General features: G+C 45.9%; 2 protein-coding genes across 6 annotated transcripts; one reads left to right on the forward strand and one right to left on the reverse strand.

Moving 5' to 3' along the window:
* Positions 1-89: 89 nt before the first annotated feature.
* LOC101158557 (mitochondrial fission factor homolog A) lies at positions 90-11,326 on the reverse strand. 5 transcript variants are annotated; one of them, XR_002875049.1, is made up of 9 exons: positions 11,160-11,326; positions 10,129-10,189; positions 9,818-10,036; positions 8,902-9,080; positions 2,263-2,348; positions 2,001-2,171; positions 1,813-1,888; positions 1,516-1,709; positions 90-1,452 (listed from the first exon to the last, which is right to left on the reverse strand). XR_002875049.1 is itself a non-coding variant. In XM_023964831.1 (8 exons), the coding sequence occupies exons 3-8, from the start codon at positions 10,029-10,031 to the stop codon at positions 1,578-1,580; spliced, it is 858 nt and encodes a 285-aa protein (XP_023820599.1). In that variant the 5' UTR covers positions 10,032-10,036; positions 10,129-10,189; positions 11,160-11,326; the 3' UTR covers positions 90-1,577. The 5 variants fall into 5 exon arrangements, 4 of the variants coding, with proteins under 4 accessions (XP_023820599.1, XP_023820600.1, XP_023820601.1 ...); XM_023964831.1 differs by having other exon boundaries at positions 90-1,709; XM_023964832.1 differs by lacking the exon at positions 11,160-11,326 and adding an exon at positions 10,811-11,143 and having other exon boundaries at positions 90-1,709.
* A 114-nt stretch (positions 11,327-11,440) lies between these two features.
* stk25 (serine/threonine kinase 25) lies at positions 11,441-18,953 on the forward strand. The gene is made up of 11 exons (XM_004078639.4): positions 11,441-12,331; positions 13,907-14,137; positions 14,251-14,307; positions 14,431-14,539; positions 15,645-15,802; positions 15,950-16,135; positions 16,882-17,027; positions 17,212-17,317; positions 17,393-17,464; positions 17,534-17,670; positions 17,753-18,953. The coding sequence occupies exons 1-11, from the start codon at positions 12,302-12,304 to the stop codon at positions 17,790-17,792; spliced, it is 1,272 nt and encodes a 423-aa protein (XP_004078687.1). The 5' UTR covers positions 11,441-12,301; the 3' UTR covers positions 17,793-18,953.
* Positions 18,954-18,988: the final 35 nt, after the last annotated feature.

Here is an 18,988-nt window from a genome sequence, read left to right on the forward strand (position 1 = left end):
TCTCCCGAAAACAGGCGGGGTTTACCTGCAAGGATGCACTCTGACTAACGCCTTCCTCCACCCAATCACAGCACAAACCCCTTCATGAGTAGATCTGAGGAGCACATTTATTCAACAAAACACCCAAACTACAGTTTCAAACTTTACAAAAAATAAATATTCACACACAGATACAGCTTATAGGTCACAGGAAACGTTGCATCAAATGCGACGAACCGGCCTAAAACAAAAGTCACCATAAAGGCAATAAATATTTCATTTTTAACAGGAAGTTCACAAAAACCTCTGATCCAAAAGAAAACCTGATTTCTAGCAAAAGACGGAACAAACAGCAGCATTCTCAAGAAACCCAAATGTGAAGAATAATTTATTCAAGTACTTACACAAACGTTTAGGTAAGGAGGAAGTGACATTACATTCAGGCTAGCGTTATGGCATCTGTAGATTCAGGTCCATTTTTGACACTAGAGGGACTTTATTTACAGATCGAGTCAGCTGTGCAGCTGCAGCCGGAGCTCTCCAGACATGTCGCTTTGTTTTAAAGCATCAGCAAAGCCCCCCCAACGGGTTTTTACCGCGGTGCAGAGTGACGAGGGTCTGTGCAACAGAGGAGGAAGAGCATAAACAGGAAGCTGTGGAGCACCAGGGAGAAGAGATGATGCAGCTGCAGCAGCTGCATCATCTCTTCTCCCTGGTGCTCCAGCCGCATGCAGCCGCATGCCGCCGCATGCAGCCGCATGCCGGCTTCACTCATCCAGCCCAGTGACCTGCACGCTGCAGTCCAATTGGCAGTGGGAGCAGATTCACAGGATGGGATGCTGTAGTGAAACTCAGCTCCATCCAAACACCACAAACAAACTAACTAAACCCTGCTTTAGAAACCACCTCTAGCATGATCCGAGTGGTCTTTGTTTCTGCGTGTAGATGGTGAAAGTCAGCGTGTTTCCAGGAACCAAAACCCTGAGTGTGTCCAAACCCAACCAGACAGCCCTGCAGACTGAAGGTTAGCATCTCCTGCACCTGCTCACCATTTCAACCTGCTGCAAAACTTTACTGTCTCAGTCCAGTGTCGCTGAAAAATAAAAAGGTGAATCTTCATGTTTGCAGAAAGACAAGCAGACCTCCTTTAACCTGCTGTGGTGAGGCCCAGGAAGTTCAGCATCCATTCATCTCTGGTCTACAGCACACAGCAGCAGATCCGGGTTAGCTAGACTCCAGGAATGCCAGACCACACTAGACCTCCTCTAACTAGTGTTGAACAGCCTAAACTAGGACTGTGCATTATTTTGCTTTAAAACAACCAGGCGCTGGCAACCACGTCACAGGTGGCTTTGAGTCCAGCTCCCAACCTCAGCTCGCCAGATGTTGACCTGATGGTTTTAGCTCTTAAAGCTCAGTTCATGTTAAAACACTGAGGATCCGGTTTTATGTCCAGACTGGAAACGGCGGCAGCAGCAGCTCCTCAAACCCTCAAAGGTGGGTTTAAGGAGCTGCTGCTGCCGCCGCCGTTCTCAGTCTGGAGAGTTTGGAGGAGCTTTCCTCAAACGAGCCAGGACTCCTGCTGCCGTTTCTCTACTTTAGCGCCGTAACCAGATCCAAGTGTTGATGAGCCAGAACGCCACGGTGGCCGAGTACAGGATCATCTCTCGCTTGGAGCGCTCTTTGTTCTCCTCCTCCAGGAGCTGCAGACGCCGGTTCAGCTTCACAATCTGGGCAGAGGAGCAGACAGCACCAGAACCCCGCTTAGAAAAGTCTACAAGATTTTCTTTTTGTTTGCCATAGCAACAGGTACTCAGAAACGCATCGCAGCACCTGACGCCGGAGCGACGAAGCGTCAACCAATCCCGACTCATCTGGATTTATGTCCAAGGTGGAGTCCAGGTGTGTCCTGTGGACATAAACACATATTCACTGCAGACGAATGACAAACAGGGAGCAGAGCAGGTTCCTCCTGGCGTTCTCTGCATCCACGGCGCCAGCCCGGCTGAGCGAGAAGGTACCTGCGGTGGCCATCGTCCAGAACCTCCAGGACCTGCTGGTACGCACGGCGAGTGGTGGACTGGATGTAGGACAGCAGCCCGGCGGCGGTGAACAGGTTGATGTTGGCGTCTTCGGGTGAGTAGAGGGGAGGACACAAACGGAGAGGAGGCGCGTGAGGAGAGGAGGTCACGCTGGCAGCGGGAGGGGCGAGAGAGAAAGAGAGAGAGAGTTTAAAGTGTTTAAAACAATAGAAGACAGTCAAGACAGCAGGGTCGTCCTCACCTTACATCCCCTCTGCTGATCTGGTTGCCGTGGCGACTGGAGACATTGTCACTGCGTTCCCTTCTGGCCCGAGCATGGAGGCTGGTCTGTTATTAACAGTCAGAGTATTACTGTTCGCTATTAGTCTACAATTAATAAAAGTTAAGAAACAAAAATCACAGTTATGTTAGTTTATCAACCAAAAATAAATCAATAAGAATAGTAAAAAATTTCTTCCAAAATTTCCATCATAGAGAAAGGTGGACCTGCAGTCGTTAGTTTCCATCCGTTTCTCTCACCAATAACCTGAGGATGGATATTAACGGCCTTTGGCTTCATCAACACCGACTTCCTGTTTGGTCTGAGTTACATCAGGATGAACCGTCCGCACATACATGACCATGAGGTTTATCCCGTATTTTACCTGGAATTTCCCTGGAAATCGACGGTATTGAGATAGAAAGAGTGAAGGTAGGTAAATGTCTGGGTTCATCATTGATCACCTGGAAATCCCTGATCAATAATATCAAAACAAAAGCAGTAAAAAAAACTGCTGTGCTGGATAACAAAGCTCTGCATTTACTGCCGAACTCCTTCTTTGTTCCATTTCTATATTAGTGCATTCAAATCTGGGGAAACGCGTGAGAAACCCCCTTAAGTTGGATTTTTATTCTACAAAAAAGGCAATAAGACCGATCGCTGGCCGTAACAACAGAGATGCATCCAACACATCATTCTGTCTATTGAAATTCAAAGATTTCATGGATCAAAGTGTTTTTAAATTAAAACGCATCAGAATTCCCTGCTGTAAAGCATACAAAGCAGATTTTAAAAAACAAAGTGCTTTTTGTTAAAAAGAGGGGACATTCAAAAACACTAAAAAAAGATGTGTTTTTAATTCCAGGAGTCAAGATCTGGAACAATCTAAAACAATCGATTAAAGAACCCAAATGACCTTCAAAAAACAGGTTGCTTCAAAAATACAACAACTGAACCTCGTTGACTTAGAACATTAGAAATAAGAGTTACTCTAAGCAAAATGCTTTGATGTAAACCACAAACATACTGCATAGATGTATATAAATATGTTTGGTCATTTTTATCCAAAACTTGTAAAAGGTCATTTAACTAAGTTTCCTCGTTCCTGTCATTTCCCCTGATTTAGACGTCCTGATGAACGTACGGCCTCCTGAACCTGCTGCTGGAGTCACCCGGCTCTGACGTGACGCTGAAGCTGAAGGAGCAGCGTTGTCTCCTCCAGACTATGGAAGCGATTCTGGAGCATAATTAAAAATTTAACTCAAAACCAGAAATGCTTTTTCATTTTCAAAATGAAGCTGCATTTGTTGACTCAAAATTAAAAAGAAAAAGCAATCCACCACACCGCTGCCGGTCCGAAGACAAAGCTAGTCTGGGGGGAAGTTTTGACGAACAACGGTGCGTCCGAAGGAGGACCGCAGAAGGCGGAAATGCTGCTACGTAGTCCTGAGAAGCTGTGTACGATCATCAGGGGAGCACAACCGTCACAAAGCCCTCTCCTCTGCCGCTAACGCAATGCCACACTGCTCCTAGCATGAGTCTCTTAGCAGCCGGACACACAGAGATAGCAGTGACATCATCCTCCCACCTCCCCTCTGGAAATGCTGAGTGGGACTGAATTCAATTCAATTTTATTTGCATAGCCCAAAATCACAACAACAGTCGTCTAGATGGGCTTTGTGCAGATAAATGTAGGTTAAACATAAAATAAAAAGGATCATGAATACATAAAATTCAATAGAAACATTCTAAACAGAACTAACTGACCTGGACATCCCTGCCCTTAGACCCTCCTATAGAGGAGTTATGCAACACCTTTCACAGGGTGGATGTGAAAATGAAAATGCAATCCCCTCTTTGCATTTGCATTTTAATTATGACACAGAATAAGCGGTTTTAAAGTAGAAAATGAAAAAGCATTTTGAACTAGGGCTGCAGCTATCGATTCTTTTTGTAATCGATTAATCTAGCACTTAATCGATCGATTAATCGAGTAATCGGATAAAACGACTTGTGTGTGTTTTTGAACGACCAAAACAAATAATGCATAACAAAAATGATGTGTTTGTAAAATGAACAAGCATTTGATTTTAAAGATCCGCTCTGATGCAAATGTTACATTTGGTATTTTTAAGTTGGTCTTGAGAAATGGCGGAGCTAGAACATTTTGTATGGGGGGGGGACAGAAGACTTTGAAAGGGTGGCACAACACCAAAGTGGAAATTAAAAATAAAAGAATCAGAAAAACATATTTGATCATTATCATTGTTTATATTTCGTGTAAAAATAATGCTTTTGTTATTTTTGGAATGCTTAAAGAAGCCTCGCGGTCCGCCGAAAGGCGAGCTACCGCCTGTCCCAGCCCCTGCCTCTCGGCGCCCCCTCGATGCTCTTAGCTGAGTGTCCCGCGGAATCCGAAGCCTTTACTTTGAAAAAATTAGAGTGTTCAAAGCAGGCCCGGTCACCTGAATACCGCAGCTAGGTGCTCTCGCTGCCCGTCGAGGCGGCCCGCGTTGGTCGCCGCGGAGGGGGCGCGGAGCGGCTGACGCCGCCCCTTGCTCGCAGCCGGCGGCACGCGCGGGTCCCGCGCCTAAGGCGTCGAGGTTCCAGCGGTCGCGCAGATGTCTTCTGTTCAGATGCTGAATCATGGAAGATGTGCTGTTGTGGTATGCCAAGGTGCAGTGGAAGGCCCTTCTTCTTTATGTTCATGTTCTTGGTCGTTTTATTTCAGACATGCTTTTAGCTTTTGAACCCCCCAGAGCCCTCAGGTCCTCAGGCGCGGGCCTGCTGAAGGTCAGAACTAAAATCCATGAATAGGCCTTGTTTAGATACTACAGGCCTCGTCTGTGGACCAGCCTGCCTGAAGATGTAAGGGCCTCACCCACTGTTGAGGTTTTAAACAAAAAAAAAAAAAAAAAACAAAAAATGAAATGTTATATTATAATTTATCACATATTTACAGTATTTGTTTAATGCTAATGTTGTACTTTTTAAGTCTTACCTTGTTCCAATTTATATTTTAGGTGTTTTAGACATTTTAATGCACTTTTTAGCATTAATTTATTTTAATTTATATTTTCATATATAAGCTGTTTTTTATATTTTAGCTCTTTTACTTACTACTTCTCTTCTTTAAGCTTTTTATCTTAATTTCTCTTTTATTTTTGTTTGTTTTTGTGTATGTAATAAGGTTCTATAGAAATAAAATTTATTTTAATTTAAGATTAAATTAATGCAAAAACACAGAGCCATATGACAGCCCCTTACATTTTACTCCAAAAAGCTTGATCCTGTTGCCCAATCTCTACCACCATGTGTACAGGCAGTTTGTGCTGCATCGATGGCTGTAACCTCCTCGGCAGATGTAATATTATTTCATCCTTTACAACTTTTAGTCCCTCATGCCATTGACGTTTTACTTCTACAAAGCAAAATGAAGCTGAAAGTATAGCGTTAACCAGAGCATGTGAATTAGCCAAAGGAAAATACCTACAGTGTACACAGACAGCCAGTACACTTTCTCAACATTTTTTTATTTATTTATTTATTTTTACCAAACAATGGGAACGCAGAGGAATGAAAACTTCCACAGGCAAACCCATCACCCACTCACAACTTTTACTTAACCTCTTACAAGCCATAAAGGCCCCATCAAGGTTAGCAGTTTGTAAATGTGCCGCACACACTACAAACATGGACACAATCTCAATAGGGAACAGACTTGCTGATAAAATTGCAAAACAAGCGGCGGGAGGACACCACAACACAGAAACATACTCTGCACAAACAGAAAACACACAACTCATAGACACTAGCATCTTGCATGACACGAAAAGCTCAGCTCCACTGCACGAAAAGATATTGTGGTTATCAAAAGGAGCAGTAATTTCATGCCGTATGCTTCCCATAATACAGGTCTCCACCCAGGCAACAACCAGGAGACAAGATTGCCTGTACGAAAGCAGCACACATCCTGGCTACAACCGATCTAACGGAGACGCATCTTCATGAATAACTGTCCCTAACCCTCACCCCGCACGACGGAAACTGGCTGCACCGGAGTTCCACATGAACGCCCTACAAATGACTACCAATACTGGAGTCCCATGGGAGTTCCGCAATTCGGACAACCACTCTTTCCATGGATCAGGGTGGCAGAAGTAAGGGACCACATCGAGATCAACAGGTACTCATTGCTGAGACTCCTTAACACCACCTACAAGTTTTCCAATGCATCAGCAGCAGAAATGTCGGCCATAAGAACTATGGTTCTGCAAAATCGACTCGTGCTCGACCTCCTAACTGCATCATCAGGAGGTGTGTGCAGAATGGTTGGAGACACCTGCTGCACTTTCATCCCGGACAGCACCAGTGATGGACAGGACATTTCTACCGCACTGCACGACTTAACGGAGCTGCAAGCCTACGTTAAGTCTGCGACTCCTGGCGTCAGTCCCACCAGTGACATCTGGTCCTGGCTTACATCAGGCCCATGGTGGCACCTCCTGCTGAAGTTATTGACCTATATACTCATCGTTTTGTGCCTGTTTTGTCTTTTTACAACATGCGCTCTGCCTTGTGTCATGTCCATGATCGCAAAGGCTACCATGCAGGCTTTCATTCGTTACCAGCTTGTCCAACAAGCTGAAGAGGAACCCTCCCCACGTGAATGCTCCTACTCCAGAGGCATCGTATGAATCTCTCACACTGAAAGTGCAAAAGCAAATGGTGAAATGATGTTGTGATCCCCTGTTCTTATGATTAAAACCATGTTTCACGTTTGTACCTTCCCCTTATGGTGTTTACTTATGACGTGTTTGAAATGATAAAAAGGGAGGGATGTTAGAGTTATATAATTATCATTTTCCTGATTGTCTCATTTCTATCTTTCAGTAAGAAAACAATGACCTGAAAAGTTCTGATTATACGAGAATATGATGTTCTTGTTGTTTCTGATTAAATGACCCACATTCATGTCTGCAACCTTCAGTTTTCAATAAAAGAAGGCTTCATGCACTAGGATGGCAGAACTGCCGTAACTTTGCAGATGTTGTGGCTCCCTCAACAAGCCAGACTAGTGTCCGTAAATCTTTTGTTTGGTCACCTGAATGCCAGAATGCATTTAACTCTGTCAAAGCTCTTCTTTGCAGTGCCCCTGTCCTGGCTGCTCCTGATTTTGAGTGTCCCTTCAAATTGGAAGTCGATGCCAGTGATTGTGGTGCTGGGGCAGTTCTGCTGCAGGAAGATGAACATGGTGTTGAGCATCCCCTTTGTTATTTTTCAAAGAAGTTTACCATTCATCAAATACGGTACAGTATAATTGAGAAAGAAGCTCTTTCTTTGTTGCCGGCACTCCAGCACTTTGAAGTTTACATTGGTTCCAATTCCCATCTGGTTACAGTTTACACTGACCACAACCCTCTAGTTTTTTTGGAACAGGATGCAAAACTCGAACCAGAGACTAATGAGATGGTCACTGATGGTTCAGGATTTTAATCTTCATATTAAACACAAAAAGGGAGCTGAGAATTTGGTAGCGGATGCTCTTTCGCGCGGCATCCACTCAACCTAGGCGATGGCTTCTGGGGGGGCAGAAGTTTTCTCTTAGGTTGGGGGGTGTTACGGCTGTGGCCGTAATATTGTTTTGTTTGTATGTTTGGACTGCTTTTCCCTCCTCTATAGTGCCAATTAGATTCCATCGTGTCCGGACCACCTCATTGGCGGAGGACTTCCCTGCGGCAGCTTTAAAAACTGCCACCTCCTCTGTTGAAGCCCCTCCCCCTCCAACTGGCAGCAGCAGAGCATTAGATCAAACATTGTTAGAGCTTTTTGGTCCTGGTAATTTGGGTTGGTTATTTTTGTATGATTTTGAGTTGTCATTGTAAATACATTCCCAGCTTAATTTCAGTCTGGGTCTGGTGAGAGTTTTTCGAGTCATTGGTGAATTTGGTTTTTCTTTTTACCTTTATGTTACTCCCGTTTACAAACTCCTAGACAGGGGTGTAAGACTGTGACAGTTCTCGCTGTCACAGACCGATTCTCCTTCTGCAGAAGTCTAGCAAAAGTTCTCATCTCCTGTGTGGTTCTTCTCTTTATTAAGGAAAAAGTCAGAACCCTGACATTAAGTGTGTAATGATCCCCATCGCGCCAACTAAATTCAAAAGGTCCGTGTGAATAAACGGTCCGTGTGACACAATCAAATCCCTGCGCCGCGCGTATAGTGCGCGTCATAGGAATTTAACGAGGCTTCGAGGCAGAGATTTGCCTCGAGGAATTTTTGTAATCGAGTAACTCTTGTAATCGAGGAATCGTTTCATCCCTTTTTTGAAGGATTGATTTTTCATTTTAATTTTGAGTCAACAAATGCAGCTTCATTTTGAAAATGAAAAAGCATTTCTGGTTTTGACTTTTATTTTTAATTATGCTACACAATCGCTTCCATACGGGACCTCTAACCAAAGCTCGGCTCCACAGAAGGCTGACCTCCTCTAAAGAGAAGCTCTGACTTTAGCAGCAGGTGGAACCGACGGCCGTCTGACATTTCTGTCTGCCGTTTCCACTTGGTGTTGTTTGCAGAAGTTCTGACTGCACACAGCAGGAGCCTCTGTGGGTCTTACTTACCGCGTTACTGGAGTTTCTTTGGGCGTTGGCAGTTTGGTCTGTTTCCAGAGAGTCCAGGGGCTGTTCCGTTAGCGTGAGGACGTTAGGCGGCGCCTTCATGTTCAGGAGGTCTGCAGGGGGAACTGACTGGATCAGATCCAGGTCCCTGGGACGAGGAAACGTCAGGTCTCCATCGTCGCCTGCAGACAAAGTGGAAAAAGAAGGTCATGACCCCTGCTGAGCTCTACAGGCTAGCATGTTGCTCATTCAGCTGCTTCTCATACAGACCCACTGAAAATGTCAACATGTTCTTCTGGAATTTTTCTCATGATGGAGGAGACACATAAAGAACTTAAACCTACACTTCTGAGTACTTCTTTAATGAAATGGTTGTGAATCAGGAGCCCAAGATGAAAAAAAGCCGTTTGAAAAGGAGTTTATTTGTGGTGTGGAAAATACGCTGGGCGGGGCTATTAAGCTCCCAGCTCTGCTCCATTCTGATCATCCTCCTGCAGACCAATAGATCCATGGACGTCTTTGTTTTCCTGGTCTGAACAGGAATCTGGATCTAAACTGTACGGATGGATAGCTACGATGTTCCTGCCATTTGTGTTGCACTGGCACCATTAGTTTGGGGTTGTGAGGGGCTGTAAGCTTGTGGGAGAGACTGTTAACAAAGGGATGATGGGAAGTGAGGCCACGCCTATTCCCCACAAGCAGCCCCGCCCACAACTCAGAGGTGAATTTCGAATGAACTCCTGCCGCTCTGCAGAGACGGTCCTAGAAAGCAACACAGTTTTGGGATTTTTGCTAAAAACGACGTAATGATCAAGAAAAGACCACTAGGAACGTTTGAAAACTGATCAAAAGATGACCGGAGAGGCACTTTAATGACTTCCCAGGTGCGCTTCTCCTGCACAAAAAACTAACGACTCACCTGCAACAACAATTCTCTCAGGAACTTGCATCAAAGTGGAATGAGGCGGCGGCGGCTCCTGAGCTTGCATGCGCCCCGCGGAGCTCTCCGGGCCGACTTTGAGGGTTTCGGGTATCCGCATGCGCTGGCTGATGCCCTCCATGTATTCCAGGTCATAGTGGATGCGGCTTATTTCAGTCACCTCACCAGAGGACATGAAGGTCGGCCCACTCATCCGGCCTGCAAGCATCAAGGAAGAGCACTTGGTGACGTCACTGGAGCAAATAAACCCCCCCCTCATTATTGTGGTTCATTTCCGTCCCTCCCCTCACTTGTGTGTCTCCAGCCACAGGCAGCTTAGGAACTGATGCTGGGATGACGAGATGCTTAGAGCTAAAAGTAGTGGGAGAAAGAAGCAGCAAAGCTGATTTCACTCTTCAGAAAACAAGAAATATTTACTGTTTTTGAAGAAGCTAATTATACATTTTCATCAACAGTGAACCCTTTCTTTAAAAATATTTTGACCATAAGATAGGAAACATTGCTCATAATTTATCACCAAATGTTTGATTTAAAAAATTCGTTTGACAGCATAAAAGGCAGATTAAAACATCTAGATGTGTGATGTTTTCTGGCAATTCAATTTGTTTTCTTTCCTCTAAATAAAAGGAATTTATGTTGAAAAAAAATGTGTGGTTTATTCCATACATTTTAACTGTTACATATGTTTGGATAGTTCTACTTCAGCCAATAATGTCCGGATGTATTTTGTGCAAACTTGTACTTGTCTAGATCTAAAGAGCTCCGGAGGTTTTCCTAAATTCTGACCTGCTGATAACATTCCGTTACGTCTCTTTGAGGCTGATCTAAACCCATTTAAACCTACAGAGCCGCTCTGGCCAAGACACACCGAGCGGGTTCGTTTGATTTTCGTTTACATGGGTCCCGCTCATGCCAAACAAATCCTGATTATTATATCCGCTGTTGAATAAAGATCACCCAAGCGGGTCTAACCTGATGCAGGAGCAGCAAAAAACCCGAAGCGTGCGTGCTCGGACCGAAACGCGGCGCGGGCTAACTGCAGCTGAAGGTGCGTTTGTTAGCGGACACCGGCGGAACCAGGTTACAGGTTATTACGTAAGACAGCCGAGGCTGCTGTCACCGGCACGCGCCTCCAATGTCACTAAAACAAACGGAGAAAAGGCGCCATTTTGAGGTTTAAGCTAACACCCCGCTAATTAATAATAATTAAAAAAAGAACGGTCTGTCTGTGAGGCGCCGGTGGGGCGGTGTTACGTAATCACCGTGAGTTAGCTGGGTATAAACCGGCCTGGCCTCAGCCTGACACGCGTTGAAAGCTTACCGTCCCGGGTTTTAGCACCGCTGCCTCCGGCGCTGCTCCAAACGCTCCGCTCCAGCTACAGCAAACAACCGAAAAAGCCGCAAACGCCGCGAGAGTCGGTGTTGCTGCCAAACGATGTTCGAGTTTGACAACAGGGGCGGAGCTTAACAATCATTGCACGAGAGGCTCCGCAAGCAGGCCGGTCGGTTAAGCAAAACGACCGTACACAAGTTACCCGACATTTATGTAAGAGCTGCACGCGCGCGCTCACCCAGAAACTCCTCTCATCGTTTGATTTGCATGGCGGGTCTTTTTTTCCGCAGTCTTAACTTCCTTTAATGCATGTCGCTTTTTATTAGTCAGTGTTGATTTTTTTTATTTATGATTTGCATTGTTCTGCGTAAATGTATGCCAGAGGAACTGCTGAGGGAAATCCTGAGTTCATGACCGTCTCTCAATTTTGTCTAACTCTCCTTGTCCGCATAACTGCTCCAGCAACACGTTTGCGTCACAGTTTCTGCAACATCCCACTTTTTTATTACAATTTAGATGCTTTTTAATCGGTGCTGTTTTAATAACCGCGAGCTGCACTTTAAAAAGACCTTTATTTTTTAAATAATCTAGCATTGAAACTTAACAGTTTAACAGGAACAAACATGAATTTTTATTAATAATCACTCAACAAAACAAATCTCTTGTGTAAATTGCTGTGTGACAGGGACGCAAAATAAACTACATGTCCCATCATCCTGGCTACTTCCTGATCACTGCGCATGTGCAATCGCTGTGGGCCGTTATTGTGTCCTCCTCAAGCTTCAAATGAACAACAGGCTAAGCCCTCCTAAAAATAAATTAAATATTTATTCCGACGGAGCGGGTTCTTTTCGCCCGGCGTGTCTCGGCGGACATTCATGGAGCGTCTCGGTCTGTAGCTCGTCGTTTCGCCGGGCGGGGTGGTCCTCCGGTGAACTCGAAGGCCAAAAACGGTTTTCGGAGTGACAGCCCCGTTCGAGGCAGCAGGCTGGCTGTTCGTGTAGCTGCTTAGCCTCCTAGCTAGTTTCCCAGACAGCTGCGAGCTGAGGGGTAAAAGCTCGAAGGCCGTCTGAGTGTTGGCAGGGCAGAAGAGCCGGAGCTGGCGCTCTGCCCCCGCGACCGGCAGAACCATGGCACACCTTCGGGACATGCAGAACCAGGTAGGGAGAACCTATCACCTCACTTCCCTTCCTGTCCTAGACCCGAACCCCTCACAGTTGGGCTTTTCAGGAAAACCATGTAGCTCTGGCTCTGCGATCATAAATCACCTGTAATCGTGTTCTAACAGGTGATACAAGTGTAAAGTTCTCAAGTCCATGTTTTTTATAAATCAGTTTTTTATGCGGGATGACATCCCGGTTTGAATGCAGGTGTGTTGTGTAAACGGGCTGTTCCGTCCACCTGTGCACAGACTGTACAGTTCTCCTTCACGTCCGCATGGACTCTTTTTACCTGGACAGCACCTGTTGCCTTTAGCTTTGCAGTAAAGCCTCTTCCTGGAAACCGGAAGTGTCGTCACGCAGATGCAGGTTACTGATCTCATCTCACCTCGTTGATGATGAAGCAGCATGCAGCCCATTAAACGTTTTTACTGGAATAGATCATATAGATCATCCTAGTTGGTTGAACCCATTGTTTTCCTGTTTCACTTTCTTTATTCTAGTATCTTCCACCAGCTTTTGGTGCTTAACCCCAACACATTTTCAGCTATTTTAACCATTCAACTATTCAAATGTTCAGCTTTATCCACCTATCACTTTGGTCCTTAAAATCCTTGAACCTTTCAAGATATTCCAGGATTTCCAGGATCTTCCATTGAAATTCATGGGGAATCCTTGGTGCAGAAGCTCGCTGGTTCGATACCGGCTCTGGCATTTTTTTGAAAAATATATCTTTTGTTATTGTGCTGTTTTTACTTTATTTATGGTCAACTTTGATTATTTCTTTATTTCTTTTGCCAATTATTACCCTTTAATTTTCCTTTTCATTCAGTAATATAGACTCAAGCCTGCGTTTTCTTCTGGAAATGCAGCTCCTTTAGTTATTGGATGAGGCTCCCTGCTACACGCCGTCTCCCCATAAACGCTGCTCTACAGAGACGTCGACCTTGCTTTAAAAAGTTTGTGCATTCACGAGTTGTTGGAAGGTTTGCGGTTTTTCTGACGTCGATGCGTGTTTTTTTCTAAGTCGGACGGGCATTTTTCCGACCATCCCAACACTACATGAACGCAGCATTTCTCTGAGTTTGTCCCTGGGGGGCATCAACCCACTCGTGGAATTAGCATAAAATAAAATAAAAAGTCGCAGTTTTCAAATAAAAACCCCCAAGATATCATGGTTTAAAATATATACATTATTTTTGAATCCTAATTATAGCATGTTTTTGTCCAAATTCCATATTATTTCTCTTGTCTCATGGGGTGGATTACCTTATCCCCGCACTGATCTGCTCCTGGTCCGGCCTTCTGTTTGCTCACCCCTGGTGTAACGTGTGACCTGCGTGTTTTTATAAATACTTTGGGTTCTTTTCCGTGTTCTTGTCCAATTCTCGGTGCTGTCGCAGCAGTTGGCAGTGCTGAGGATCACACGCCTGAAAGCTGGTGTTGGAAAAGAAACGAAATGAACCGTGACGGAGGGAGCAGTGTTGTGTTGCAGGCAGCGTTTCTGTGTCTGCATGCTTGTTTGAAAGGAAGTGCTAACAGCCAGCGGTGCTGCTTCTGTCCACCCTCCACCAGAACACCCACCTGGACCCGGAGGAGTACTTCACCAAGCAGGAGCGCATCGGGAAGGGCTCCTTTGGAGAGGTCTACAAGGGCATCAACAACCGCACTAAGGAGGTGGTGGCCATCAAGATCATTGACCTGGAGGAGGCAGAGGATGAGATAGAGGACATCCAACAAGAGATCACAGTGCTGAGCCAGTGTGACAGTCCTTATGTTACCAAATACTACGGGTCCTACCTCAAGGTGAGAGAAAAGCTGCAACTGCCTGCTGTTTACCTGCAAGCAAGGCTTTTATTTCCCACAGTTGAACTACTGTGTATATCCCCCCCCCCCCCCCACCCCACCCCACCCCCCAGGGGACCAAGCTGTGGATTATCATGGAGTATTTAGGTGGAGGATCTGCTCTGGATCTGGTAAGAAGATTTCCATTTTTATGGAGATTACAAATTACACAAGACGCCGCCTTGCTTACTTTTAGAGCCTGCCGGTTCTCTCGCCCTACTTCTGATGTCTTGGTTTACCCGCCGTCATCGTAGCTCCGCCCAGGACCTCTGGAGGAGACGTACATCGCTACCATACTGCGGGAAATCCTGAAGGGGCTGGAGTATCTGCACTCCGAGAGGAAGATTCACAGAGACATCAAAGGTAAAACGGAAGACCACTTAGAGAATCTTCACCCAGGAAACTTGTCAGGAGGGGAAATGGACTCACCCAATGTGTGTGCTGGTTCTGGATTTGTAACCCATCCATTTTGTCTTTAACTGAGGGTACTTGCTGTTGTAAACGAATATCAAAAACGTTCAAATCCAAAATACAGTTTACGCAGGCACAGCTTGAAATGACATCAACTTCAGACTAAGTACAAATTCAAAAAGTCTCCCAAACATAAAAAAACCCTTAAATGGTACGCTCCAATCGCTTGATACACACACTCAAAACCACACCTACACACAGATCAGAGTCACAAGAACACCAGGATGGATGGATGGATGGATGGATCTTTATTTGTCAAAGTCATACATACAATGAAATTAAAAGTGCCTTCTGGTCAGTGCAACATTCATCCATTAAAAAAAAATGTAAACAACTTACTACTAAAATAATACATAAAACTACATAAAAACCTCTGGCACCACCCCCTCTGACACCGCCCCCTCTGACAGCTCCGCCCTCTGGCACCGCCCCCTCTCGCTGTGCCAGAATGATTGAAAGTTTGAGGGGGAAAAATGGAAGATTTGAAACTCGAATAAAAAAACTTTTAATTATTACCAAATGAAAAATATTCTTTATAAAGTTTGTAGTTCCAGTTTAGAGCTGAAAGCACCAGAAGCGCTTTCAGCTGATGGGAATCATGTCACGACAGCCAATGAGCTTCCTTAACTCAGGTTCAGCAGAAAAGACTGAACGTCTGAATTCAAACTCTAAACGTAAAACGGAAATTAAAGAATAAAAAAAGAAAACAAAAACAACAGCAGCTGTTATGAATAAACAATATTTTTCATTTAGTAACAGTTTAAGCTTTAAAGTTTTGTTTTTTAAATTGAAGGTTCAAAATTAAAAAAAAACATTTCTTTTCAAATGTTCAATATTTTTAGACTTGAATCATGCTTAAGCCTGTTTTGAAGTGTTGACTTTTTGTCTTCCAATTGATGTGACCCTCTAGTTGTGCCTCTTTAGCCGTCCTGACCCGAGGCTGCAGGTCTTTCTAGCTAGTTAGTGGACACGGCAGTGACTGACGTCTGTCTCCTAGCTGCCAACGTGCTCCTGTCAGAGCAAGGCGACGTGAAGCTGGCAGACTTCGGCGTGGCGGGACAGCTGACGGACACGCAGATCAAGAGGAACACGTTTGTGGGCACGCCGTTCTGGATGGCTCCAGAGGTCATCAAGCAGTCGGCCTACGACTTTAAGGTGAGGGAAGTCTGTTCCAGAGCTGAAGAGCGTCTGTGGTGCTGACCTGTCTGGGAGGGGGCGCAGGAATGCTGAGCTTTTGAAACAGCCATTGAATTCATTTCTGTTTGGAAAAGCTTCATTTGGTTCACCTTTCCTTACACTCAGGCGGACATCTGGTCTCTGGGAATCACTGCCATCGAGTTGGCCAAGGGGGAACCCCCCAACTCTGACCTACATCCCATGAGGGTCCTGTTCCTCATCCCTAAAAACACTCCTCCCACGTTGGAAGGGCCGTACAGCAAACCGTTTAAAGAGTTTGTGGAGGCCTGTTTAAACAAGGATCCCCGTTTTGTGAGTGAAGCTGCATTTTCACCTCCAACCTTCTGTCATGTGATGGCGCTCTAGTGAAACCTTGTTTGTTGTTTTAAACCATCAGCAGAAAAAACGGATCATTTATGTATGAATCCAAGTCATGTAGGAGGAAAAGAGAGACATTTGGTAAATGAGGGAGAATGGCCTTCAAGTGTGCATAATCTGAATTTAACGCACGCCGAGGAAGTCTGGACAGTAAAGTGTGTCGCTTATACCTTGGTCACTTTCAAAAGAAATAAATATTCAACCAGTTTTTAGTCCTTTAATCTTGTTATTTTTTCAGTCTAGATCACTTTTTTTCACAAAAAGCGGACTATTTGTTAGGTGGTGCGGCGGGTCGTCATGGTAACATGACGGCACCAACCTCGACTGCAGCCGCAAAGGAAAGTGATAAATATGCTGATCGTCACGATGGGTTGAATAAAGCATCAGTTCAGAGAGAAAGTTCACCTCTTACCGCTTGTTTTTGTCCAAATGATGAAGATGAAGGTTGTTTTAAAGCCAGCGCAGTGATACAGAACATCTAAGCTTTGTGACCGGAACTTCTTTTTTAGGCGTACATTAACAGTTTTTAATGCACACCCAGCAGCCAATCAGAATCGAGGATTCACCCGGACCGTGGTATAACTCCTCATGAGGACCATGCGCGTCTGATCTTAAGGAAAACCCAGCTGCAGGGTTCTTGTGTGCTGACCCGGTTCTGTCGGTGTTCTGGCTCTTCACAGAGGCCCACCGCGAAGGAGCTGCTGAAGCACAAGTTCATCACTCGCTACACCAAGAAGACGGCTTATCTGACGGAGCTGATAGACCGGTACCGCCGCTGGAAGTCGGAGGGACACGGAGAGGAGTCCAGCTCAGACGACTCGGACATGTCCGTTTCAAATTTCTCTCTTCATCAGCAGCATGGCAGAGCGTGCAGATGCTCCGGCGCTGAACCAAAGAGGGTTCTGCTGCATGTGCACGATTGCTTCCCTGAGTGACAACAGAGCTGGGATTTCTGTGTCTGGAGTCTTCACGTCTCCTCCTTAAACACCCCTCTCCTGTCATTCCTGCAGGGATGCTGATGGGGACGGAGAGCAGTGTCCCGTGTGGACCTTCCCCACCGTCAGGCCCAGTTCTATGAGCCAGTTACAGATGGACTACGCACATTTAGAGTCGGGGGTGAGAACCGCAGCACAGAGCCTCAGACCTGACAGGTTTGCCGTGACCCTCTGACCTCTGTTCCCCTGCTTCCAGTCAGGAGACTCCATGAAGAGACAGCCCAAGTCCCAGTGCCTGTCTGCTTTGGTAACGCCCATCTTCAGAGAAGTAAGCCGAACGCATCTCAGTTGTAGAGACCGTACCAGAGCGGGCTCAGAAAATGCTTTTCCCGTCCAGCTGAAGGACAAGCGGCGAGCGAGTGGCGGCGGGGCAGGAGCCATAGAGGAGCTGGAGAACGCCTTCAACCTGGCAGAGGAGTCGTGTCCGGGCATCTCCGACCGCCTCGTCACGCACATGATGGAGAGAGTGTGCAGGTGAGGCGGCGGCCCCTGTGCGGCCCGCGCTGGCCTGTGCAACACGCCGCCCGCATTAACCCGCCATCCTGCTGTCTTCCAGGTTTTCTTTAAACGGAAACACCGCTCCCTCCTCACGGTGAAACCAGCGGGATGTGATGAGCCAGCCGCCCCTTTTCCCGTCACCTGTTCAAGTTGTCAGATGAAATGTGCCCCACCCCCTCAGAGATCTTTTCATTAGCTATGACGACATATTTTTAAAGGTTTGCTTCCAGAGTGGAGAGTATTTAAGAGGAAAAGCCATGACCCTTAAGAGCGTCGTCTGCCCGTTAGACTGAGAACTGCTACAATAAACTCCACAGAAAATCTTTCCTTGTTTTGGTTTTTGAACGACATCAATAAGATTTTGAAAGCTGCTGACTGTCGTCCCACAAACTCCCCTCATGAGACGATGCAGAAGACCCCAACCATGCAGAAGGGGGAACATTGTGGAAGCTCGGCTGCTAACAAAGGGAAACCCGCAGCGGTCTTCACATGACGTCAACAAACACGGCGTTACACTGATTAATGAACCGTTTTCCAACTAAACGGGTGAAGCCGCCTGAACAGAACTGTTTCCTCCAACTCTGCCCTCAAAGCGTTTCGGAGTCGACGTCTGTCTGCACACCGCTGCAGATGGCCGAGCTCCTCCCACTAAGGATGTTATGAGGACCCTTAGAAGGCAACCTCCGTTTTTATGAGTGACAAAGAATCTGTGAAGCTCAGCAGCACACTTTGTGAGATTCTGTGCAGCAAAGCAGCACCAGACCATAAGCAAACCTCCTCCGTGCTTCACAGCCGAGTCCTTTTCTTGGTTTGCTTCATGTCCCCATAAAGCTCCGGATTAGTTTCCTCGTCTCGCAGGGGAACTTTGGGCCTTGGAACAAATGTCCGTCTTGTTTCTGTGACCTTCAGCTGGGATGCTCCTATTCTTCTCCTCTTGCAGACACGTCCACGGAGGTCTGCAGTCCCGTGGAGCTTCATCTTCTGCTGGAATGAGCTGCTGTCGTCTCAGAAACATCACACTTGTCCTAAGCTCCTGAGGCGGTTCTTTTTGTGGTCCACGTTTCCACTGAACGGGAATTCTAAGCTTTGAGGCCTTTCAGGCTCATCAGCTGAGCTCTGGGGCCACCGGTCTGCATAAACTGAAGCTCAGAACTTTCTAGCGGACCCATCTCCCTCCGGTTCTGTTCTGAGAGTTTATGGGCTGTTCTTTCTGCTTCTGTATGTTTTGCTTTGTGCAGATAAAGGAAGCTGCAGTCAGAGCAGTTCGGTGCTTCTTTCATTCGGCTCGACCGTT

The sequence above is a fragment of the Oryzias latipes genome, chromosome 17, assembly GCF_002234675.1.
Source record: "Oryzias latipes chromosome 17, ASM223467v1".
Lineage (NCBI taxonomy): Eukaryota > Metazoa > Chordata > Actinopteri > Beloniformes > Adrianichthyidae > Oryzias > Oryzias latipes.

Coding starts and splice junctions, on each gene's coding strand:
- stk25 (XM_004078639.4), top strand. CDS start 12,302: ATGGCACACCTTCGGGACATGCAGAACCAG. Junction 15,803..15,949: donor AGTCGGCCTACGACTTTAAG/GTGAGGGAAGTC, acceptor CCTTACACTCAG/GCGGACATCTGGTCTCTGGG. Junction 17,318..17,392: donor ACGCACATTTAGAGTCGGGG/GTGAGAACCGCA, acceptor CCCTGCTTCCAG/TCAGGAGACTCCATGAAGAG.
- LOC101158557 (XM_023964833.1), bottom strand. CDS start 10,031: ATGAGTGGGCCGACCTTCATGTCCTCTGGTGAGGTGACTGAAATAAGC. Junction 2,349..8,901: donor AAAGAAACTCCAGTAACGCG/GTAAGTAAGACC, acceptor TGTTAATAACAG/ACCAGCCTCCATGCTCGGGC. Junction 2,172..2,262: donor ATCAGCAGAGGGGATGTAAG/GTGAGGACGACC, acceptor TCCCGCTGCCAG/CGTGACCTCCTCTCCTCACG.